This window comes from Lissotriton vulgaris, chromosome 5, assembly GCF_964263255.1.
Source record: "Lissotriton vulgaris chromosome 5, aLisVul1.2, whole genome shotgun sequence".
NCBI classification, from domain to species: Eukaryota; Metazoa; Chordata; class Amphibia; order Caudata; family Salamandridae; genus Lissotriton; species Lissotriton vulgaris.
In genome coordinates, this window is record NC_141693.1 from 1,842,189,585 (window position 1) to 1,842,211,685 (window position 22,101).

Here is a 22,101-nt window from a genome sequence, read left to right on the forward strand (position 1 = left end):
CCGTGGTGGAGGAGGAGCCGGTCGGCTGGAATTGCAGTGCGGCGCTGGGCTTCTCGCCGCAGCGCTTCCCTCCGCTCGGCAACCCTACGCGCCTGGAAACATTGTACCGGCGATCATACATTGTATCCCTGCCCGGCTGGGAGTTGGTCTGGACTGTTTCTTTGTTGCTTCTCCTCCGTAGCGGACGCCATTTTCCGCATTGGGAACCCAGCGCCTGCCAGCGGAGTAATCTGCTCATCTCGGGGGCTACTTGTTTGCCGGCTTTCTCACAGTTGGAGCTTCTTCACGTTCAGCTGTCTTCATGTTTCTGTCCCAGCGGAGCCTCGCAGATCCTCTGCAGAATCGTAGTGAGTCGATGAATGAAAATGGCGACTTGCTTTCAGAAGTGCTCTGCTGCCGTTCGCCCTGGGCGGGGGACAATGCTGCATCCTCCATTCTGGATACACCGCTGGGGCTTCATGATATCCTGGAAGCTTTGGAAGACCTAAGGTTGGCCTTTCGTGACACTGCCTATGGACTGGGGGCCCGGCTCGGTGCGATTTCTCCGGCTGGCCACGATGGTCTTTCAGTGCTGCACACTACGCCACATCCTCAACCTGTTTACTGTGAATTGTCTGCCCTGGAGCATGTGGAGGCGATAGCTGGTCAAGCCTCAGTTTCCGCTGCAGTACTCTCCGGATTTGATCTGAAGGAGTTTGGCGATAACGATCCTTCGCGATGGCTGGTGCTTCTGCTTCGGACGCCATTTTTTCATCTCCTTTGTCTTCTGATGGCGTGCCTCTCTGCTTCTTCCTGGATTTGCTGTCCTTGCATCGGCCTGCTGCTACGCTGGAACTCTAGCCTCGTCTTGCTCCCTACTGTACTCTCCTCGGACAAGCAGCGGTGGCTTCTCTTGACTTTTGTGACCGACCTCCCAGCCAGTTTGGTTCATCTCAAGCGCCTCGACTTCTGCAATGGATTTCACGGTTGCCTTCTCCGTCCATGTTGGCTGTTTTAGAACTGGACTCCGTTGTCATGCTGGTTCGAAGGGGACAGGGCTGAGGATGTTTCTCCTTTTCGTTGCAACCTGCTGTGTGCATTGCTGGGGCTGTAAAGGACAATTGTTGGAGGTACATGTTGGTTAGGTACTGGGTCGGGGTCCGGGGTTGGGTGGCCGCGGGTAAAAGTATTGATTGTTTTGGTTATTTCTCTGGCCCTCCTCCGGTCTTATGTGATTCTCTTTTTCCTTCTTTTCCTTTCTTCTGAATTTCGGGTACTCTTTTGGGGCGACAGACACACTCCTAGGGGGGGGTAGGCCGTAGCCTCTGCATGCGTGTAGGGTGGGGGGTGCGCGAGGGGGTTTTTCTTTGTTGTTTCAGTTCCTATGGGCCTCAATTTTTCTTTTGTTCTTCCTCTTCTACTCTTTTCTTCTCCTATTTCCTTGGGTCAGGGGGTGGATTGGGAATTTGTGGGTAGTGGCTGGGATGTATTATATTGTGTGTTCGTCATCTATCCTGATCTATTCGCTTCCAGACGATTGTTTTGTGGATAATGCTTGCTGATTTCTCTGAAGACCGTTGCCCACTTCTGTCCTGATCGTATTGTTTGGACTCTGATCCTTCTTGACTTTTATTGCTATGGACTCACTTAAAAACTTTAAAATTAAACCTTCATTTATCCTACCTCTCGGCAGCGCAATTACGTATAGTGTAACTCGGATTAATCGTGCCTGCTCTGCTATGCTGCTGAGTCGCCCAACTGCTTGCTGATGTGCTTTTTATACTGTCGTGGCCGGCCGTGGGTTGTAGGCCCGTATTTGTTTGCACATATTGTCTAATAAAGGTTTTAAAAAAAAAATAAAAATAAATAAATAAATAAATGGCTCTTAGATGCTTTAGACGCCTGCTTGCCCCTAGCCCACAAAAAAACTACCTCCCACAATCCACCTGCTCCATGGTACAACGAGCACCTAAAAGCCTTCAAATCCAAATGTAAACGATTAGAACGCTTGTGGAGGAAGGACTACTCTCCGGCTGCCAGATCGCACTACAAAAGCTAGCTTAAGCTCTACCATAAAGCCTGCAATAAGGCAAGATCTAACTATGTTACCACATCTATAGATGAAGCTGCAAACAAATTGAAAATCCTTTTCAACTTGGTAAAGGAACTTGCAGGCGCAAACACCTCTTCCAAACCTCCCCCCCTAAACAGTCTTGAGTGTGAGGAACTGGCTTTACTTCTAAGATTGAGAACATTCACCAAGATATAGCTACACAAAAGCAAGCTCTATCTACATATGCGCACAATCTCGGACCTCATACTGATGTCAACATGGCCCAACCTCATTTGTCACTTCCTGGCCAGAGATAGACGTCCAAGGTTTACAGAGCATCCTAAGGCAAGTTAAATCTGGGTCGCCAGTTGACCCTCTCCCGATCTCTATACTTAGACTCTTGGACACCTCTTCCCTAGCCGTGCTATGCCACATTTTAAACCTATCTCTTTCCAAAGCCACGGTTCCGTCACCTTGGAAACATGCCATGGTCTCCCCCCTCCTTAAGAAACCAACGGCTGACCCTAAGATCTTAGCAAATTTTCGCTCGATATCCCTCCTGCCTGCACTTTCCAAAATTTTAGAAAAACACGTTCATGAACATCTTACCAAGTTCACGGAGGCAAACAACGTCCTACACCCCACCCAATCCCGCTTCCGCGCAGAATTCTCGACGGAAACCACACTACTTGGATTCGTGGAAAATCTTCGACACTTGGTCGACATGAGTGACTCCGCCGCGCTGATTCTTCTGGACCTCAGCGCGGCGTTTGACACCATCTCTCACAACACCCTGCTCGCTTCCCTCTCCAATATGGGCATAAGAGGAAAGGCACTAGATTGGATAGCATCCTTTTTGACACTCAGGACTTTCCAAATTTCCTCCAGAAACGCGGCATCCAAGACTCATTTTTCTCCACATGGAGTCCCACAGGGATCAGTACTAAGCCCCCTGCTTTTTAACCTTTATGCAGCGCCGTTGGATCAGATTGCTGAATCTGATGGCCTCACCATGTACACATATGCTGACGACTCCCAAATTATATTCTCCCTACCTGATGTAAACCAAGATACCCCTTCACGCCTCCAGACTGGCCTTAGGAACATTTCATCCTGGATGAACAAAAATATACTCAAATTTAATGGCAGTAAAACTGAGGTTCTGATAGTAGGCCCCGACCAGAACCTCTCGAACCCCAGACACTGGCCACTTGAAATGGGCCCCCTGCCAACTCCATCGTACCAGGTCCGCAATCTGGGCGTTATCATTGACAGAGACCTAACCATGGAGCCCCAGGTGAGCGTTCTCTCAGCCACCTGTTTTACAATCTTGAGATGGCTCAAAAAAATTATATGGATGCTCCCTGGAGACACCCAAAAGACAGTTGTCAATGCATTAATTACCTCCCGCCTGGACTACGGGAATGTCCTCTACTTGGGGGCATCCCAGGCAGTCTCCAACTGGTACAGAATGCGGCAGCTAGGCTGCTCTGTAAATTTAACAGGAGAGACCGTATGTCCAGTCACTTAAAGGCACTTCACTGGCTAAGAATTGACAACAGGGTTACATTTAAAACTCTCAGCCTCATGCACAGCATAAAGTGGGGCAATGCTCCCAAATACCTTCTGACCCTTGTACATACCTACATGCCTGCCCGAGACTTGAGATCCGCCTCCCAAGGTCTATTCTGCGTCCCTAAAATTTGTCGGGCTAGGATGGGAGGTAGATCTTTTTCCTTCCTAGGCCCAAAGATCTGGAATTCCCTTCCCCAATCTCTCCGTCTTGAAAATAGGTACCTACACTTTCGCAAGGCCATCAAAACCTGCCTTTTCAACCAGTGAGCGCTTTTGGTTTCCCATTTAAAACCTTTCTGTCCTTCCAGTTCAAATTTCTGTTTTGCGCCGGGAAGCCCTTCTTGGGTATCTGTCGCGCTCTATAAACTAAATAAATAAAATAAATAGTTCCTGCACAGATCTCAGAACCTCAAATTCATTTCATGACCCAATCCACCCCCCTGCCAAGATTACAAAAAGGGGCAACTTGCGCTACACAATGAGCAAGAGACAACACTCCATCAACCCGACAGACACCACACAAGGCAAATCCCCCCAAGATGCCTCCAACCCCTCCCTAGACTCCGTGGCGCAACGACTCGCGTCACTAGAAAACCAGACTGACTCGATCTCCCGGGGCCTGACCGAAATCCTCTCCAACCTAGATAAAGCACGCAGACCCCACCAATCTCCTCCCTGGGTCCCCCCCACTGCCAACACCAACAGCCACAAGAGCCCCTCCTGGCCCTCAGAAACCCATGAAACTCCGCTTCAGAGACCCCCAAGACTGGTCACGGAATCCTGGCCACAAAAAGCCTCAAGAATTGCAGTCCTTCCCACTAGGGCTCAGAGACGCTCAAACACCGATACCAAACCCTCAACCTCAAGACCCACTAGAACAGAAGCAGTCATGTCCGACAATGAAGTATCAAGTACCTGTCCAAACTGTAGCTTCCACAGGAGCCGATGTAAATTCCTCAATTCCCAACTTCCCTACCCACGAGATTGACTCACGTCTAGGAAAGAGGGGGAAAGGGGAGTTGCAGTGAAAAAGAGAGACTGCACTGCTGAAATTCTTCCGATCGGATTCTATCTTCTTCTAGTGCTGAATCCTAATTCTTAGGACTGGATTCTACTCCTTCAGAAGATGATTCCGGCAACAAACACAATCATGCATTCACAGTAATAACCTATGGCTCTCTCGCTCTAAACTTAAACTCTGACTAATATGTACCTGAAATCCACAGTGCTATTGCTGCTCTCTTGTAGTAAATTCGAGTGTTTGGATTTTATTCTACTCAATTATGGTTTGGGTGTCTTGAGTCTTGTAGTGTGCTGAAAAATACAAAGAACATGTAAACTTGCCAAGATACTTACACCCTGCTTTCCCTTGGTACTCTAGTTACCTTGCTACACCTAAACCTAGTATTGTAATCTTCCAGCAGTTAATGTTCTTGTAATCTTTCCGTTGCAATTGTGCTCTTTGATAATCTTATTTTCTTCTGTTGCAGCTAAGAAGACCAGGTCAAGTGGTGGTACGTACAATTATAGATATATATAATTATATCTACTTGCATTTCAGTCTTTATTCTTGTAGGTCTAAGCTCGCTATATTAGTTTACTCAATTGCTAGGTAGTCTCTTAGTAGTCTCTCACTAATAGTTCATCAGGTTTGTTGATACTTCTTCACAGTAGGATATATATTGTTTCAGTTGCCAAAAAACTAAACTTTGCTCAACAAATTCGCCAAAAACGGAAATGACTTCACAGAAAAAGACAGATACTGTTGTCACTTAGCTGTGAGTATATGCCTGCTTCTCCTCCTCCAGAAATCACGAAATTCTCCTCAAAATAACAGCGCACCAAAAACGCTGTTGCTCTCTCAACAGTTCAATTGAAGTGCGCAGTTTGAATCGTGAGCGAGTGCCTTCACAGCTGCACTCGCAAGCGAACAGAGAAACTAGACCGCTAACCGCATTGAAATCGGGTGGTTGCCATCTTGGAATTCCGCAACTAGCCACCCGATAACAATCTCAATAATAGGCCGACCAAAGTCAGCGAAATTATTCTCCTCAGATTTCTGTAACAAGGTAAGGCGAGCACTGGTCGAATGAGCCCTGAACCTAGTCTAGACTGTAGCCCTAAGCCTTCGCTCCTGACATGAAGCAGCCGTTCTAGCCTCCTCTTATGACACATCCCCCTTTGACTCCCCAAAATCCAAGTGATCACGGGTATCCAAAAAAACCTTCCCTGCACAAAACACCCGAGACCGCCCGTCCTCACCACCCTAACTAGGGCGCCCAAAGAAAAGACCACCAGCAACAAAGAGCTTTTCACCAACTGCTTGCTCATCAACTGCAGGTCGGCTTCTTTAGCATGCAACTGAACTAGCAGAGGCCATCCTCTCGCATGACATTGACATTGCGTTCATCACGGAGACCTGGCTCAATGAGCTATCTTCACCATGCTTAGACATGCTTGTACCCCCAGGTTTCTCCCTCATCAACAAAGACAATAAAGACCAGCGAGGGGGAGGGGTAGCTATTATCCATAAAGACAACATGGTCATCACGGAAATCGATTCATACTACTACAACACATTTGAATGTCTCTGAACCAACATTAAGACCAAAGATAATGGATCTTTACTCTGTCACCTTCTCTATCATCCTCCAGGTAACACCTCCGCAGTCGGAGAACCCTTATCTGACCTGATAGCTCATGGTGCACTCTGTGATGCCAATAATCTAATTCTTGGCGACCTGAACCTACGGTGGAATGAGACTAACAACCCGCTAATCCAATCGCTATCCAGTCTCCTCTGTGATAACAATTTAATCCAGTGCTGCACAGAGGAGACGCACTACAAAGGAGCCACCTTGGATGCCATCATCGCTCAAAGAAACACAATCACTATCAATCACATACTCCCCGTCTACTGGTCAGACCACCACATGATCTTATTTCGTATCAATCAACTAACTCTCTCTCAATCACCTTTGCAAGACCCCCTCAAATAGTTTAGAAACTTCTCTCAGGTTCCCATGGGAGTCCTTGAAGAAAAGATAAGCTCACTTCTTCCCAACACCAATGACCACCTCTCCACAAATGACCTCACTGAGTGTTATAACGCAAAGCTAGTGTCCATGCTTGACAATCTAGCTCCCCTAAAGCTGAAAAGGAGCCGAGCCATTCCATCCCGATCATGGCTCAACTCCGACCTCAACTCCGAAAGGAGAAAACTAAGAGCCAAAGAAAGATAGTGGAGAAATAACCCTACCTCCATCCTCCGCGATCAACTCAAATCAGCCTGTAGGAAGTACAACCACATAAACAAGAAATCCATCTTTTTCCGCTCAGCGCTGGACTGTGCCAAAGACAGACCCAAGGAGCTCTATAGGATCATCAGACAACAAACCTCCAAGCCCGTGTCCTCCTCTGTACAGGCGTCCAAAGAACTATGCAATAACTTTGCCAACTTCTACAATGATAGGATCACTAAAATCGAGCTCTCACTGGACGTCAACAACACGCACCCCACGAAGAGCATCGCGGCTGAGTCGCTTGATCTTTCTCGGTGTACCTCTCCCAATTCCTGGCTTAGTTTCCGTCCCATTCAAGAAACTGAGATAGTCACATTGATCTCCACCTCCAAACCCTCAGCTCATGTCCTAGACCCCATTCCTCCCCTACTGACCAAAAAACAGAAGCGCTACTTAGCTCCGCTCTGGAGCAAGATCATAAATAGCTTCCTGAAAAACAGAGTCGGTCCAGACTGCCTTAAAATGGATCAAGTCACCCCTGTTGAAAAAACCTGGCTTAGACGCTATGGATATGAACAATTTTAGACCTGTGTCGAACCTCCCCCTTCTCTCAAAAACTCTAGAAATATGCGTATTACAGCAACTAACCCAGCACCTGGACATCATCAACCTCCTGGACCCCCACCAGTCTGGCTTCAGAAAAGGCTGTAGCACAGAAACCGCGATTGTCAACATCATCGACGATATCCATGGATCACTAGACTCTGACCAATGCTGCCTCCTCATTCTCCTTGACATCTCTGCAGCATTTGACACTGTAGATCATAAACTCCTCATAAGGGCTGGTCTTGGCGAGATAGTCCTCAAATGGTTCTCCTCCTTTATACACAATCGCACACAAAAAATAAAAATAAAAAAACTTCACTTCCGACCTCCAACAAGTCAACAAGGGCGTCCCTCAAGGCTCAGTGCTATCACCGCAACTCTAACATCTAAATGGAACCTCTCTCCAAACTACTCAGCAAAGCCAACATCTGCTTCCATCTCTACGCTGATGATACTCGGATCTATCTGGAAACTACCTCTCTCAAAGACAAACAAAGACTCAATGATGTACTGAAAGATGTCCAACACTGGATGACAAGCAACCACCTGAAACTAAATCCTGATAAGACTGAGACACTCCTCATCTCGAATAAGGAAGATAACCCCCAAATTGCTTAATTGTTAAAGGCCATCGATGGGCTCAATGGGAATCTCACTCTAGCAGACTCTGTCAAATGCCTAGGCATCACTCTAGACCCAAAACTGAACATGACGAGACACATTAAGAATTCGGCCAAAAGTGCTTTCCTTAACCGCAGACTACTGAACAAAATAAAACCTTTCATTCCGCCCAATGATCTCAAACAGGCCACCCAAGCTCTGGTACTGTCCAGACTGGACTATGGGAATGCAGTCCTCTCAGGAATTCTAAAATCTCATCTGGCTCCCATCAAAACAACGTTGCATGCGGCTATCAGAATGATCACCGGTATCAAGAAATTCCAGTCGAAATGCAGATTAGCTTCAGAGCAGCCTGCCTCACCCATAACGCCCTTCACAACGGCAAACCGGATTACCTGGCGTAAAAACTCAAAAAAGCCGGCCAGACCAGGAACCTGAGAAGCTCAAACTCCCTCCTACTCATCACATCAAAAACTAGAAGAAAAAAAAGCTGTGGACCGATCCTTCACCGGGAATCGCTCCCAAAATCTGGAACTCCATTCCCTCTCACATCAGAACCATTCCCTCCTTTGTAGAATTCAAAAGCCAACTCAAAACCCTGTTCCTCAACTGCTCCCTAGGGAGTAGATATCTCGGTGCAGCTATCAGACACCGAGCTCTGCTCCAGCTCTAAGATTCCGAAGAATCCTGAAAGCAAAAAACTGTCCTGCACTACCATGTGTTGCTCTTTATTTTTGAGTTCTTCTGTTAATATGCCGCTCTTCTATACTGTATGTGATGATGATCTGTTATGTACCTGCTGTAAAGCGCTCCGATACCCCAGGGTCAGGCCAGCGCTATAGAAAACTTCTTAAATAAAAAATAAATAAATCTTTCACTTAGCATCAATATTGCCAAAAGGTGATCAACTTTGTGATGAAGGACTGGTTGATCTGACCATGCCCCTGAGTCTAAAGATATCATTTTGTGGTCTTGCTACATTATGGCCTGTTTCAATGTATTTTTATCCATGTAAGTTCTGCAATCTGCTTTGTCTTCATGTGACTATAGCAAGGAATCTTAATTTTTGTCCAGAGACTTTCTTCACGGTCGAGGATGTTTTTACTGTCTAAACTCGATCAGTTCAGTAAGCAATACATAAAAAGGTTATGCTTTCAGATATGGACATTCAAGGCTGATTCCCTTTGGAGTTAAACTTACTTTCCTGGGGTGAACCAACACACTACTTACTTTTGGTAATGCTCTTTCTGATGGATACTCTAACTGCAGATTTCTCACCTAACATATATCCCCAGACTGGATTCAGAGAATTTTCCCAGTAATGCTCCATCATAATGATAGGTTGTGGTGTATGGCTCTGCAATGACTGTGTATTACCCCAGAGGTAATAGAGGGGACCCACATAAAACCCTGGCACAGTGTCAGTAACTTTATCTTTCTCTTTCCGTGCCCTCAGACTTGGAGCAATTAGAGCAAATTAGGTGACCGTGTTCCAAAATCTAGAAAGGAACCTTATTATGCTGCTCGGGAATCCACTCCACAGTACTCAGAGGGGGAAGGGCAGTCAGGAATCTGGTTATAAAGAGTATCCTCCACAAAGTTTTAAATGGTAGATAACTTGTTCTTCTGCCAGGTATTTCTAACTGCAGATTCCTCACATTAAGACTCAGACTAGAGAGTCTTGCAGGACTGAGTAGGCAAACTGGCCAAACCATCTGAGTTATCAATGCAGTAGTGTTTTGTGAATGGGTGCACTGACGCCCATGTCACAATGTGGAAGATGCCCTGAACCAGCAACCCTCTTGCCAGTTCAGTCTTAGTGACCTGCACCCTGGTGGATAGAGCCCACAGGTATTCAGGGGATTGAACCTTGGCCAGCGCATAGCAGACTTTGATCCAAAGAACTATGAAGGTCGACAAAGTCCTTATCTGCATTGCCTTCCATTTTTGCCCGATAGAAAGAGGTGGCCATTCACAAAATGGTCCCTTGTGCAGTCAATGTAAAAGCTCAAAACTTTTTTGGAGTTCAGCCGATGGAGACTCTCCTCCTCTCAAAGGTTGAGGGGGAAGATAGAGTGAAAAACATTGGCAAAGTGATAGATTCACCAAAGTGAAAAGGCGCTACGACTTTGGGTAGGAAAGACCTCAGCACTAACTTTTTCGGGAAGAAGGTGGTGGAGGGCAGTTGGACCAAGAGCACCAGCAGGTAAATCACAGTGGTCATGGCAATAGGGAAGACTGTTTTGAATGCCTGTAGTTTCAGTGAGAAGCTGTGCATTGGCTCAAACAGAATGCATATAAAGAATGTAAACAAGAAGTTTAAGTCCCATTGAGGCATGACGAATGGCTTTGGGAAAACACGTCAGACAGACCTTGTATAAAACTTATCACAACAAGACATTTAACTGCATCGCTGCGGCGGTTATTTTTCCGCTGTGCGGCATTTTTAAAAATACCGCGTTACATGACGAGCTCAGCTCGTCATCCGCACACGACCACCGTGGCTGATGACGAGCTGAGCTCGTCATCAGCAGCGAAAGGGTTAAAGGGAGATTGTTGATCATGTATACAAAAAAAGGCCTTAAACTCTGCTAGTCTAACAATAAAACAAACATTAACATCTGAAAGTTTGCCCTTATGAGGGCCAGTATGACGAGCACCACACCAGGGAACAAACATTTATTAGCACCCAGTATAGATTAACTTTGTCAAAGGATGTTGGGCTGCAAGGATAATAACGACTACTGCAGTCAGCAGATCAAATATATTTACCTGTCTACACTCAATCTCCAAACAGAGATGTAGGTTGTGGAGACCTGGGTTCAAGACTCTGCCATTTTGCTGAGAGGTGGGTGGTAGTTGGATCAGGAGCTCTGGGTTACAGACTCTCCTCACCCAGTCTGGGGCTATTGGTCTGTCCAGACTTTCCTCCTAACTCATGGCAGGAAAGCGTACAGAAGCACCTGCATGCCTCTTCTTGTGACTTTCCTAGTGGGAACTCTAGTGTGCAGCAGGGTTGACACTAGGTGTTCTTCCCTGCAGCGAACAGTACAGACCATGACATACCCCATTAGTCAAAGATGCCCTTTGCCACATAGGGGTAGAGATGCAACTCGATGTTAGCTTAGCTCATCTGCTCTGACATCCAGAGACCCTACCAGATGGTTGGCTAGCAGACAAATGCTCTGCTGGTTCAGCCACTTCCATATGATTAGGTACCTCTGGTATAGGACCTAAGACCCCACTTCATCCTGCCTGCTCCAGTACCGCATGGCGGTTGTGTTGCCAGGAGGACCTGCACTAATCTCCCCTTAATGGGCAACATGAAAGTTTTCACACCAGACGTATAGACCGAAGGCCCAATAGAAAGCTGTACAGGTTGTTTTCTGCTGGAGATCAGAAGCCTTTGATCTTTACCCTTCCCAGATACCCCCTATAAACCCAAGTAGTGATGGGTCTGTCACAACCATGAAGTGTGGGTGGGGAAGGTAGAGTTGCTTGCCACAGGTCACGTTTACGCTAATCTGCATCAACAGATGATCCTGACCTGCTTACAGTGAGATATGGCTGTAGTTCCATTGACAGTCCTGATGCAGAGCCTACTGAAACATGGGGTTCTACTGTAGGACCCACATGTACCATCTAGTGTTTAGAACAAGGAGGATGCAATGTTTAAGGGTCCAAAAAGCCTCAGAACCATCCTCACTGGGACCCATGATTGAACCCAAAATATTGGGATCACAATCATTACTGTCCCATACTCACTTCTGCAGTGAGAAGGGCCTGAAAGCCATGGTGTCCAGCACAGCCCCAACGAAGAAATTCCTCTGTTTTTGGTACAGGTGAGACTTCTGCTCATTGATGGAGAAATCTAAAGATTATTTTTAATGTCAGGAGTTCGGACATAATCTGGAGGTGGTCATCAAGATACAGAAACACACATTCCCAATCACTCATGGGGGGCAGTTACCAACACCATCACTTTTATGAACGCCAAAGGGGCCGAGGTAAGGCCAAAGGAGCACATAGTAATTGGAAGTGTTCCAGTCCCAACTTGGACGACAGATAATGCCTGTTGGACTGCAGGATGGATACAAGAACAATAAGTCCTGAAAGTCCAGAGATACCACTCGGTCTCCTGGGTCCAGAGCAAAAATAATCTAGGACAAGATGAACATCTTAAATCTGTCTTTCCACAGAAAAGCATTAAGTGGGTGGAGGCTCTGCCTTTTGGTGAGAGGAAGTAGAACGAACAGCACCCCTCTAAGTATCTAAGCCAGTACCCGCTAAATGCCACCTAGGCCAGCAGAAAGTCAACTTCTTGGAGCAAGATTGCAGAATGTTCAGTTGCTGTGATGTGGGGCAGGAAATAAAGGAAGGGTGTAGGCCCCTTTGAATGATTTTCAAGACTAACTGGTCCTGCTGCAACCACCACAACCTCTCCTCTGAAAGGACTGGACCGTCTGCTATTGCTCATGTTGGGAAGGTTGGTGTCTGATCTCCTGCCCCCTAGAATACCCTCTAAACATCCTGTACAGTTGGTGGAACTGCTTGGCCGGAGATAAGAGGCCCTAGTATTGTGTAATTAATCAATCCAATCAACCAGAGGTTTGTAGAGCGCAGCTACTCAAGGCGCTGAGGGGGGTAGGGCTGCTGAACCGTCTGGATGTCAGGGTTCCATCGTAGAGCCAGGTATTGAGGTCCTTCCCGAACTGTGTCAACAACGCGGATTGGCTGAGATGGAGGGGCAGGGTGTTCCAGGTCTTGGCAGCGAGGTAGGAGGAAGATCTTCCTCCGGTACTGGTTTTGTGGATCTGTGGGAAGGTGGCTAGGGCGGATAGGGCAAAGCGAAGTTCTCTGGTGGGTGTGTGGAAGGAATTCTGGTCCTCTGTCATGGAGAGCTTTGTAGGCATGTGTGAGGATCTTGAATGGGATTCTCTTTTTGATAAGGAGCCAGTGGAGTTGTCAGGGGTGTTGTGTTAAGTGGATGCGGAGGGGGATGTCAAGGACCAGTCTGGGTGTGGCGTTTTAGACGTTCCATAGTTTCTTGAGCTGTGCCTGAGTGATGCCGGTGTAGACTGTGTTGCAGAAGTCAAGTCTACTAGTGATGAGTGCATGGGTGACCGTCTGTCTATATTTTGTGGGGAGGTATCTGAAAGTCTTACAAAGTAGGCGGAGCGTGTGGTAACAGGATGAGGATACTTCATTGATCTGACTGTTCATTGAGACCGAGGAGTCCAGTATGATACCAAAGTTGCGTGCATTGTCCAGGGAGGGAGGCTCTTAGTGCGGCGGGCAGCCGAGAGTCGCCTCAGGCTGAGGGATTGGGTCCCAGGCCGAGTACTTCGGCTTTGTCTGAGTTGAGCTTGAGGCAGCTGTCTTGCATCCAGGTAGGGTCTGCCTTCAATCCGTTGTCAAAGTTGGTTACGGCGGTTGTGTGTTCGTTGATGATGGAGTACAGTAGCTCAACTGTCCTTAAATCAGCATATCAGCCTTCTCCCTAAGAAAAATCTGGAACCATCACAGGACATGTCCTTAAGGAATGGCTGGACATCCTCTGTAAAACCTGCAGATCGCTTACAAGAATTCCTTCTAGGAACTGTATTGGTTGCAATAGCTCTGGCCAAACAGCCTGTGGTGTCCAAACCAGTATCGAAAATGTACTTTGCCCTGTCTTAGCCGTCATGTATCGTTTGAGCCAGTGAGGCCCTGAAGTCTTCCAGGATAATCTCAAGATTTCAATGACCATGTCCCATAAAGCAAGGGTAAGCCTGCCCAGAAGGAACACCGCATTCAAGTATGTTAAGGCCAAACTGGTTGAAGATAGCAATCTCTTTCCGAAGGTATCAATATGTTTTGACTCTCTATCTAGAGGATTGGTTGGAAAGGAGTAACTTTACTTACATAATTGAGGTATTAAGAATAGGGTGCCTTGCAAGAGAATCGGGGTCACCAGGGGATGGCCTATTTCGCACAGAAACAGGTCGAGGGACCAGAGAGCCCAAGCACGGTTTGGACAAGCAGCCATAAGGGTGTCCTGTAAGAGCCTCGTAGAATGGCAATAAGCCCTTAGAAGATGTTGGACCTCGTTAAAAGAACACAGATAACACATTTACTTTGGTTTTAACAGTAGGCAACTGTCAATCAAGCACTTCTGTTGCCCTTCACTCAATTACTGTGAATGAGGCACTTGCTTCCACTGGTGGCCCATGTGGAAAGTCTAGCTCAGTCTTTGGGGATTGATCTAACCCATCATCAGTATATTGAAAAAGGAGGAGGGTGAGCACTTCCTTGCTATTGACAGCATCGGAAAGCATGCCAGAGTTGGATCCATATAAGGCCTCTAACCTCTGACAGTACTGGTTTCAAGGCAGAATCTGAGGATTAAAGTCTATCTACGAAATGACAGATTGCATCTTTGTCCAGCACCGGAGTTGGAATCAATCAATCAATTAGCGCATTTGTAAAGCACACTACATACCCGTGAGGTTGCAGACGGGGAGCCAGTGCAGGTTTCTCAGGTGGGGTGGGATGTTGCTGCGAGGGATGTCGAGGATCAGGTATGCAGAGGCATTCTGGATGCGTTGAAGTCTTTTCAGGAGTTTTGCTGAGGCTCCTGCATAGAGTGCGTTTCCATAGTCCAACCTCCTGCTGACGAGGGCCTGGGTGACCGTTCTTCTCGTTTCGGTGGGGATCCACTAGTGACCTTGCGGAGCATGCAGAGGGTGTTGAAGCAGGAGGAAGAGACAACGTTGACCTGCTTAGTCATGGAGAGGGTGGAGTCGAGGATGATCCCTAGATTGCGTGAGTGGTCGGTGGGTGTAGGATCTGTTCCCAGTGCGGTCGGCCACCAGGAGTCGTCCCAGGCCGAAGGAGTGGATCAGAGGATGAGGACCTCCGTCTTGTCAGAGTTCAGCTTCAGGTCCTGGGTCAGCGAAGTTGGCATCAGCACAAAGTGACTAGCGTAGATCCTATGGCCACAGTGGATCCATGAAGCGGCGTTGCAAAGGACCCAGGCAGAGCTACCACAGAATCGCTTGTTGACGAATGAGAGCACACCAACACAAGCCCAACTAGAGCACCTCATGGCTCTATGGGCCAGAATGTATGCCAGAGGGCCTGCTTTAGGGCTGCAATTGGCTCCTGGGTAGACATGAGAAATTCAGGGAGCCCTAGTATTAAATGCAGGACCAGATCAGAATCAAAAGGCACCAGTGGGGTATGACCATTTCAATGATGCTCGAGTTCTGTTAGGCTTTCTTGTGCTTATGGTATGTCTCAACTTATCAGAAGACTTAGAGTAGGAACGGGACTTTGCGTGGGATCAACTCCTTGAACTGGATCACCAACTGCCCAGTGGCATGGAACAGGAGTGTGGTCTGTTTTCGACTTTGACCTCTTCCTATGTTCAGCGACAGAACATTGCCTTTCACTCCCAGATACCTAGTGGGTGCATGATGGTCAACTTTGAGTCATACCTAGAGTCCAAGCACCAAAGGCACACCTTGTCATGGCATGATTAGAGTCCTGTCATTTTTGGGGGAGACATTGGTCCGTGACACGTTGTCTGTTTGTTTAAGTCATTGGAAAAGTGAGAAGTTAGAACCAAAGTTCAGAATCTGCTTTGAAGCACATGGAAATTAATGAGTTAACACAAGCGTACAGGGGTGGCGTTATATGCTGCTCCGCTCTGTCACCTCATGGGCATACAGTCATAGCAGAGCCACATAGCAGCACCTTTCTGCATGCAAAAGCACTGCTGGTAAAATTCTCAGAATCCAGACTCGTGCCTAGGAACATTCCCAAGGTGACCAATCTGCAATTAGAAGGACCATCAAACTCCCCTTACTTTGAGACAGGCTTCTAGGATCCTTAAGTGGCCAGAGTGGCCCTGGTGTGCATGTTCTACAATCTCAGGTTGTCTCAGGTTGTAAAACAAGTGGCTGAGGATTTATTTTGTGGTCATTACAATTTTTTTTTACAGACCCCATTAAACTTGAAAAACTGACTTCATCAGTTTTATTGCCATAAAGGAGCCACATTTTGCATCACAGCCCTCATATATCTCAGGAGCAATTTCATCTGGGATATTTTCTGTGAAATCATAGACAGTAGAACATCTCCATCTACATGCTGAATCCTGGAACATAGTTTTAACAAGATCTTTTCAAGTACTTTTGCATAGAAACCAAGGCAATAATATGCAATGGTTTCTGTCTTGAACACGTTCAAGTTCAATTTGTGAATCTGTATTATAATTTACATTAACAGAAAAAAAATGTTTCAATATTCTCCTACCAAGGCAAAATAAAGTACAAAAGGTACAGTGCTAAAAGCATTGCTTTTCAGAGGAAATTTGAACCCGTTTCCTACAGAAACTCAAAGAAAATACACAAGATGGAGAACTGGTAATACACACGAGTAGCTTTTCCTTGTCCATCATATTGTTGACATTCATAAACAGTATAGTAGTGTAGCAAGCCCATCCCACTTCAGGAGATGAGGATTAAATAAAAAATACATTTAAAAAAAGAATTGCAAAGAAGGTTGGGAAATAAGGCTGGAACCCTCATACTATCCACTCTAGCATCAGAGTAAAACCAGTAGTGCTTGGCAAGGGTGCGCACAGACCTTGAAGTTGTTTTTTTCCATATTTCAGAAATGGGCATGCGCCTCAGGAAAAGACCAGTGTGTTTAGTATGGGAGTAAATTAAGGATAATTTGGTTTATAGTAGGAGATCATTCAGAAAACTGATCCACACAATCCAACAACACAGAGTCACATCTAGCACTATCAGCCTGGCGCATGATCAAGGACATATGGAATGCATTCTTTCCTACGGCATCCATGCAATTACTCTGCAGAGAGAAGCACAGACATCAGTAACAACACATTCATCTTTTTCTACACCACGGAAAAAATAAGGTAACATGATGAAGGTTTCTTCATTACTGGAAAATCGACACGTCTCAGGGGTATTTAACTTATTCTGATGTCTCTATGTGGTTGTGCCTGGGGGTTATGGTCTGGATATCTCCATGGTGAGATTTCTTCATTACTGGAATATGGACACTTCTCTGGGATATTTAACTTATCCTTATGTCTCTATGTGGCTGTGCCTGGGGGTCATGGTCTGGATATCTCCAGGGTTGCCTAATAAACACAGGACCACAGACACAAATGGTCTTGGGTTTAAGTGCCCAATATGATCACGGTTTCTTCTTGAGGGAGAACTTCATTCATAATCAACTTTTAAGCTGAACTTAAGTCACTTATCAGGAATGTTTCCACCTCTTCTACGAGATTCTGGAGTTGACCAACTCAGCATCTGTGGTAAGTATCGTTCTAAGTTGGAGTTATCTTAATCCAAGGTATAGTGTGGAATGGGCACCGACGTGGCTGTAATGGTGCTACCTCTCTCCAAAGGGCCTCTGTAGGTTAAGGAGGAAGAGGGACCCACAAGTTGAGAGGGAGGGGAAAAAGCATCCCTGTTGCTTGAGTCAGCTTTGAAGCTCACGGTAGACAGTTTCCCTAGAAGGTTCTACTTCCTCAAGAGAAATCCCGCTCTGACCTTCAGACTCCTATATGACATCTTCAAAACATAGTGTAATCCTCAACATAATGGGAGCACGAATACAACTAATACAGTGTGTCCTGGATTCTTTTCACTACAGAAAGGACATTTATCAAAAATAGCTGGCTTGGTGGTGAGGATAGGTAAGAAGAGTTTTTCCCTGACAGTAAAGACCAGGTGAATTAAAGGAAACAGTGACTAAACTCTAAAGATGTAGAGTGAAATCATTTCTTGCCAAAATACATTTTAGAGAAGCAATGAAGTTTGAAAAAGTTGCAGTGTGTTCAAGAATTCTTACTACATGAAACAAAGTTGCTAACTGATCCTGTACAAAAGGCGATCATTGAACATGGAATACTGTCATATATATTTTCCATGTCAGCAGCAATGCTTATAACACCTTTTCTTCTTTATTTTTGTGATGGCAGACAGCGTCCCTCGCCCCCAGCCAAATAGGGCTGGTTTCCAAGTCACAATTCCGCATATTCAAATACGGAAATGCTGCATCTTGTACACATGGTTTTTAAGCATTAAAAATGGGCAGAGATAGTGTACTGTCACGAAAATCCCAAAACTGAGAACCTTCAGAGCTAGCAAGGTCAAGTTGATAGATTTAAAGAAAACTCTTTGCATATGGAAATGTATGTAGATTTAACAAAAGGCTGATTAATCTTGATCAAACTTATACAGCTACGTTAGCACTTTGGCAGGAGAAATTTGAATTAGCTGGAGCTGATGAACCATTTTAATACATGCCCCAATGATAACGATATTGCTAAAGTCCAGTCTGAATTGCACAAATGGTTAGCTCATACAGGTGCTAAACTAAGCAGAATTTCATAGAAGGCTCATCCCTTGGTGTAACTTAAAATTACATAATTAGAACTTGCTGGTAAAGAGTTCAACATTACCTAGTCTCCACTTCCTTTGTAGGCACAGGTGAGCTGAATCCAGACAAAGGACGTTCTCCAGGGCCTGGAAAGATCTCGGGGGGCCCGGAGCTACTGGAGTTTCTGGTTTTATTCACAGGACTGTCCATAAAGACAGATGAGGAGGAATCTTTACGGAAGGATTGGCGGACAGGAGATGATCGGCTGGAAGGTCCAGAATAAGTGCTGTGTGGGCTCTGCCCCTGCTGAACATCTACCAACCTCCCATCAGTCATTTTTTGTGGGGAGGAGGGAGGCATCCTGAACCCCATGCCTGGTCCATAGGGATCGCTGTACATTTGGCTGTTCGATTTGTACAGACTGTCTTCCAGTTCTGACTGCAGAGCAGCAGCAGAGTAAGTGCTCAAAGACCTCACCGAACCACGTTTGTAAAGCCCCCCTGGGTAGGAGAAGGGATCACCCATTCCTGCTAAAGATTGTGTGGACGAAATGCTGAGCCTGCCCTCATGAACCATGCCATAGGGATCAGCATACAGTCCTTCGTTCTTTACAAGTACCACATTTTTGTTGGCTAAGTCTTCATCTGGCTTGACATCTCGACGTTCTAAGATAGCGCTTGGGCTTGGGGAGACCCCCTGGGCTGGCGGGAGGTTGGAGTGTCGCTCGGAATGGTGTACAGGACTTCCAGCAAAAGAGGGGGGACGTCCACCACTGTAAGACATGCGGGACCTTGCTGGGGAGGAAGACTGAAGCACTGATGGAGGGGAACCAGATGTTAGGTGGGAAGCTGGAGACATGTTGTTCAGACGTCGAGTTGGTGAGGAATCCCTGGCACTGTAAACCATGTCCCGCTGTGGGAAGAGAGAAATATAGATCTGTTAGAATTATGTCTGTCAGTATACCCACAGCTTCTCCATTGCCCACTCCCATACACCATCCCTCCCACACTATCCTCTGCAATATTAACTCCTCTCATCAATAACAAGGCCCTTCAGGCTCAGGGAAAAGGTGGAAATTAGGGCTATGAAGCATTGAGTAACACCAACCTCTGAAGTGAACAATGCAGCTCTATCCAATGAAAATGCAATTATTTGCAAAACAACGCAGCAGTAAGGTCACACAATGTCAAATGCTCTCAAAGGGGAATAACAAACATCTGAGAATTTCAACTTAAAAATGGCCTCTCCGAATGTCAGTCTGGCACAAATTTAGTGCTGGGCTTTAGCAAATCCCCTTTCAGACTCTTTCAAGGTAAATAACGATCTTCAAATCAAGGAAACCTACCCACTAGTACTACCAGCATAAAAGAGGCCCCTCCTAGATGCTTTTACTTCCAATCACAGGCCGTGCTAACAGGGAATAAGCACGTAATCACTCTCACAAGTCACCTCTGAAGTATTCTCAGTATGTCATGCTAACTACTGCATGGCTCTCTAAGCTTGATAATCACCACCAAGCAGGCTAGACAGACTAGAACTCTTCTCAGTGATGGAATTCTACATGAAGGAATAAGCACTTCTCAGGAATCCTCATAATAGCATGAATAATTACAATTCATATAAAAACACACTCTTGCACACTCTCAAATATAATCATCCCTCGTAAGCCATTCAAACCCAGATTAATCTTCATAGACACAACCAGACACAATACTCCCTACTAAGGTACTCTTATCATGAAATCAGACCATACCTACAGATTTCACAAGAAAAATAGTTCTTTACTTGTAACTTGGCTTATGGGGAACTTTTGCTTTAGGTTTCTTGTTTCAACACTACAAGGTTAAGTCCCACTAATGTGTCCAAAGGAGGCTGTGGTCACAGGGCGTCCTAAACAAGTGCTATGCACTTCAATATCTCCATCACTCTAGAGGGGACTTGTATAACGGCTCAACATGCTTTCCCTCAGGACTGTACACGATGATAAAACAGAATAAGTATGGCCAAGTTGTCCGGAGAAAGTACAAAAGGCAGAATGGTTACCAACACATACTAACATGACTCAGGAACGTATAGTTAAAAGAACATTTTTGTATCCATAACTAGATAATCTAGGCAGATTTCCACTTTATGAAACACCTCAATACAGGAGCTACTTTCCACCTAAACCTGGGAACTACCCAGAGTTCTCTCGTTTTTTTTGTGTGTGTGTATATATATATATATATATATATATATATATATATATATATATATATATATATACACACACACACAAACAAACACTACACAGATGCGGTTGCCATGATATACTTAAGATTCAGTTGCACATTCTATTGGAAAAGCATTTTATGAGTCGCCTGTAACTTTTGATGTCATTGGCGGATATAGACGAAATTTAGCAATAAATCAGCTTATGTTTCACATGCCAAGTTTTGTTAAGATCGGAATAAGACTAAAAATAAAAAACAGAAAGTGTTATGCCAATTTAGCCTTAAAGAAAAGCCTATACCACCTCACGTATTTACACAAAATGTGTCATTAAGGTACAATTTAACGGAAAAAAGATTACTTTTGGTAGTTTGATGTAAATTCATTCTGTGTTTTTTGAGAAATAAAAGGTTAACTCTGCTGTTTTAAATTGTGAGTCATTGCCTGTGCATCCTGTAAATCATATTTTGCAGTTTTTGATATCTACATTTGGCTGCAGAAGGGTGTTGAAAATGTTTTTTTTTTTTTACTCATATTGAAACTCAAGCGGTTGAAAAATGTTGGGACACCCTGGGGACTACCATCAAAGGTGTGCAAACCAAATGGAGTTCAGCGGAGAACCGAGAGGTGTAGAAAATACAAGCACTATAAAACGCATAAACAAGAATGTGGCTCTGAAATTACATGAGAAACCATTTAAAGTAGTGGATTCATTCAGCATTTTCTGAAAAATGGCAAGTCACAAATGACTCATAAGTTTCATAATGGGTTAAAAAAAAAAATGACAGTGAGACAGGGGTTGGGCTAATGCCAGGGGGCTGGAGGGTCGGCATTGCCGCAGGCCGGGCTCTGCACCCAGCCCTGCTGCGGCAGAGATGAATAATGCAATGGCTCAAGCGTGACAAACCACTGGAATTCGCCAGGTACGGTTATCAACGCACACAACACAGACCATCTTTCAGTTTGTTCTCATTTGACCCCTTCTTTGTTTCTGTACGTTTTGAAAATTGGCATTTTAAAGATGGTGGTTGGAGCAACTTATGGCATTGTTGTGCGAGTTAGTTGGCAACCACAACGGGCAAATTTCAGAGCTAGAACTAGATCAGGGGAACCCTCGGCTAGCGTTCCCCACGTCCAGCCTCCTGCAACTTCATTGCAGAATCCAACAACTAGATTCTCCTCTGTAACCTCAACATCCATCTCGCCAACCACAATTACATCAATACTACTAAACTCCTCCACAGCATGAACAACATTGTCCTCCCCCAAACCATCTATGCCCTTACGCGCACCACAGGCCACATGTTAGACCTCGTCTTCACCTCCAGTGACCGCATCGGGTACAGCATGGAACTCACCTGGACCGAATACTCCATCGTCCACTTCAACATCACCAGCTCATGGAACCCT

At 45.6% G+C, this 22,101-nt stretch overlaps 1 protein-coding gene across 1 annotated transcript in view; it reads right to left on the bottom strand.

Moving 5' to 3' along the window:
* The window catches only part of SRCIN1 (SRC kinase signaling inhibitor 1), a 922,972-nt gene that overhangs the window by 418,380 nt on the left and 482,491 nt on the right, over positions 1–22,101 (bottom strand). The window contains exon 7 of the mRNA XM_086924314.1: positions 18,563–19,392. Within this exon, the coding sequence (XP_086780440.1) occupies positions 18,563–19,392 (830 nt within the window). The remainder of the gene's footprint in view (positions 1–18,562; positions 19,393–22,101) is intronic.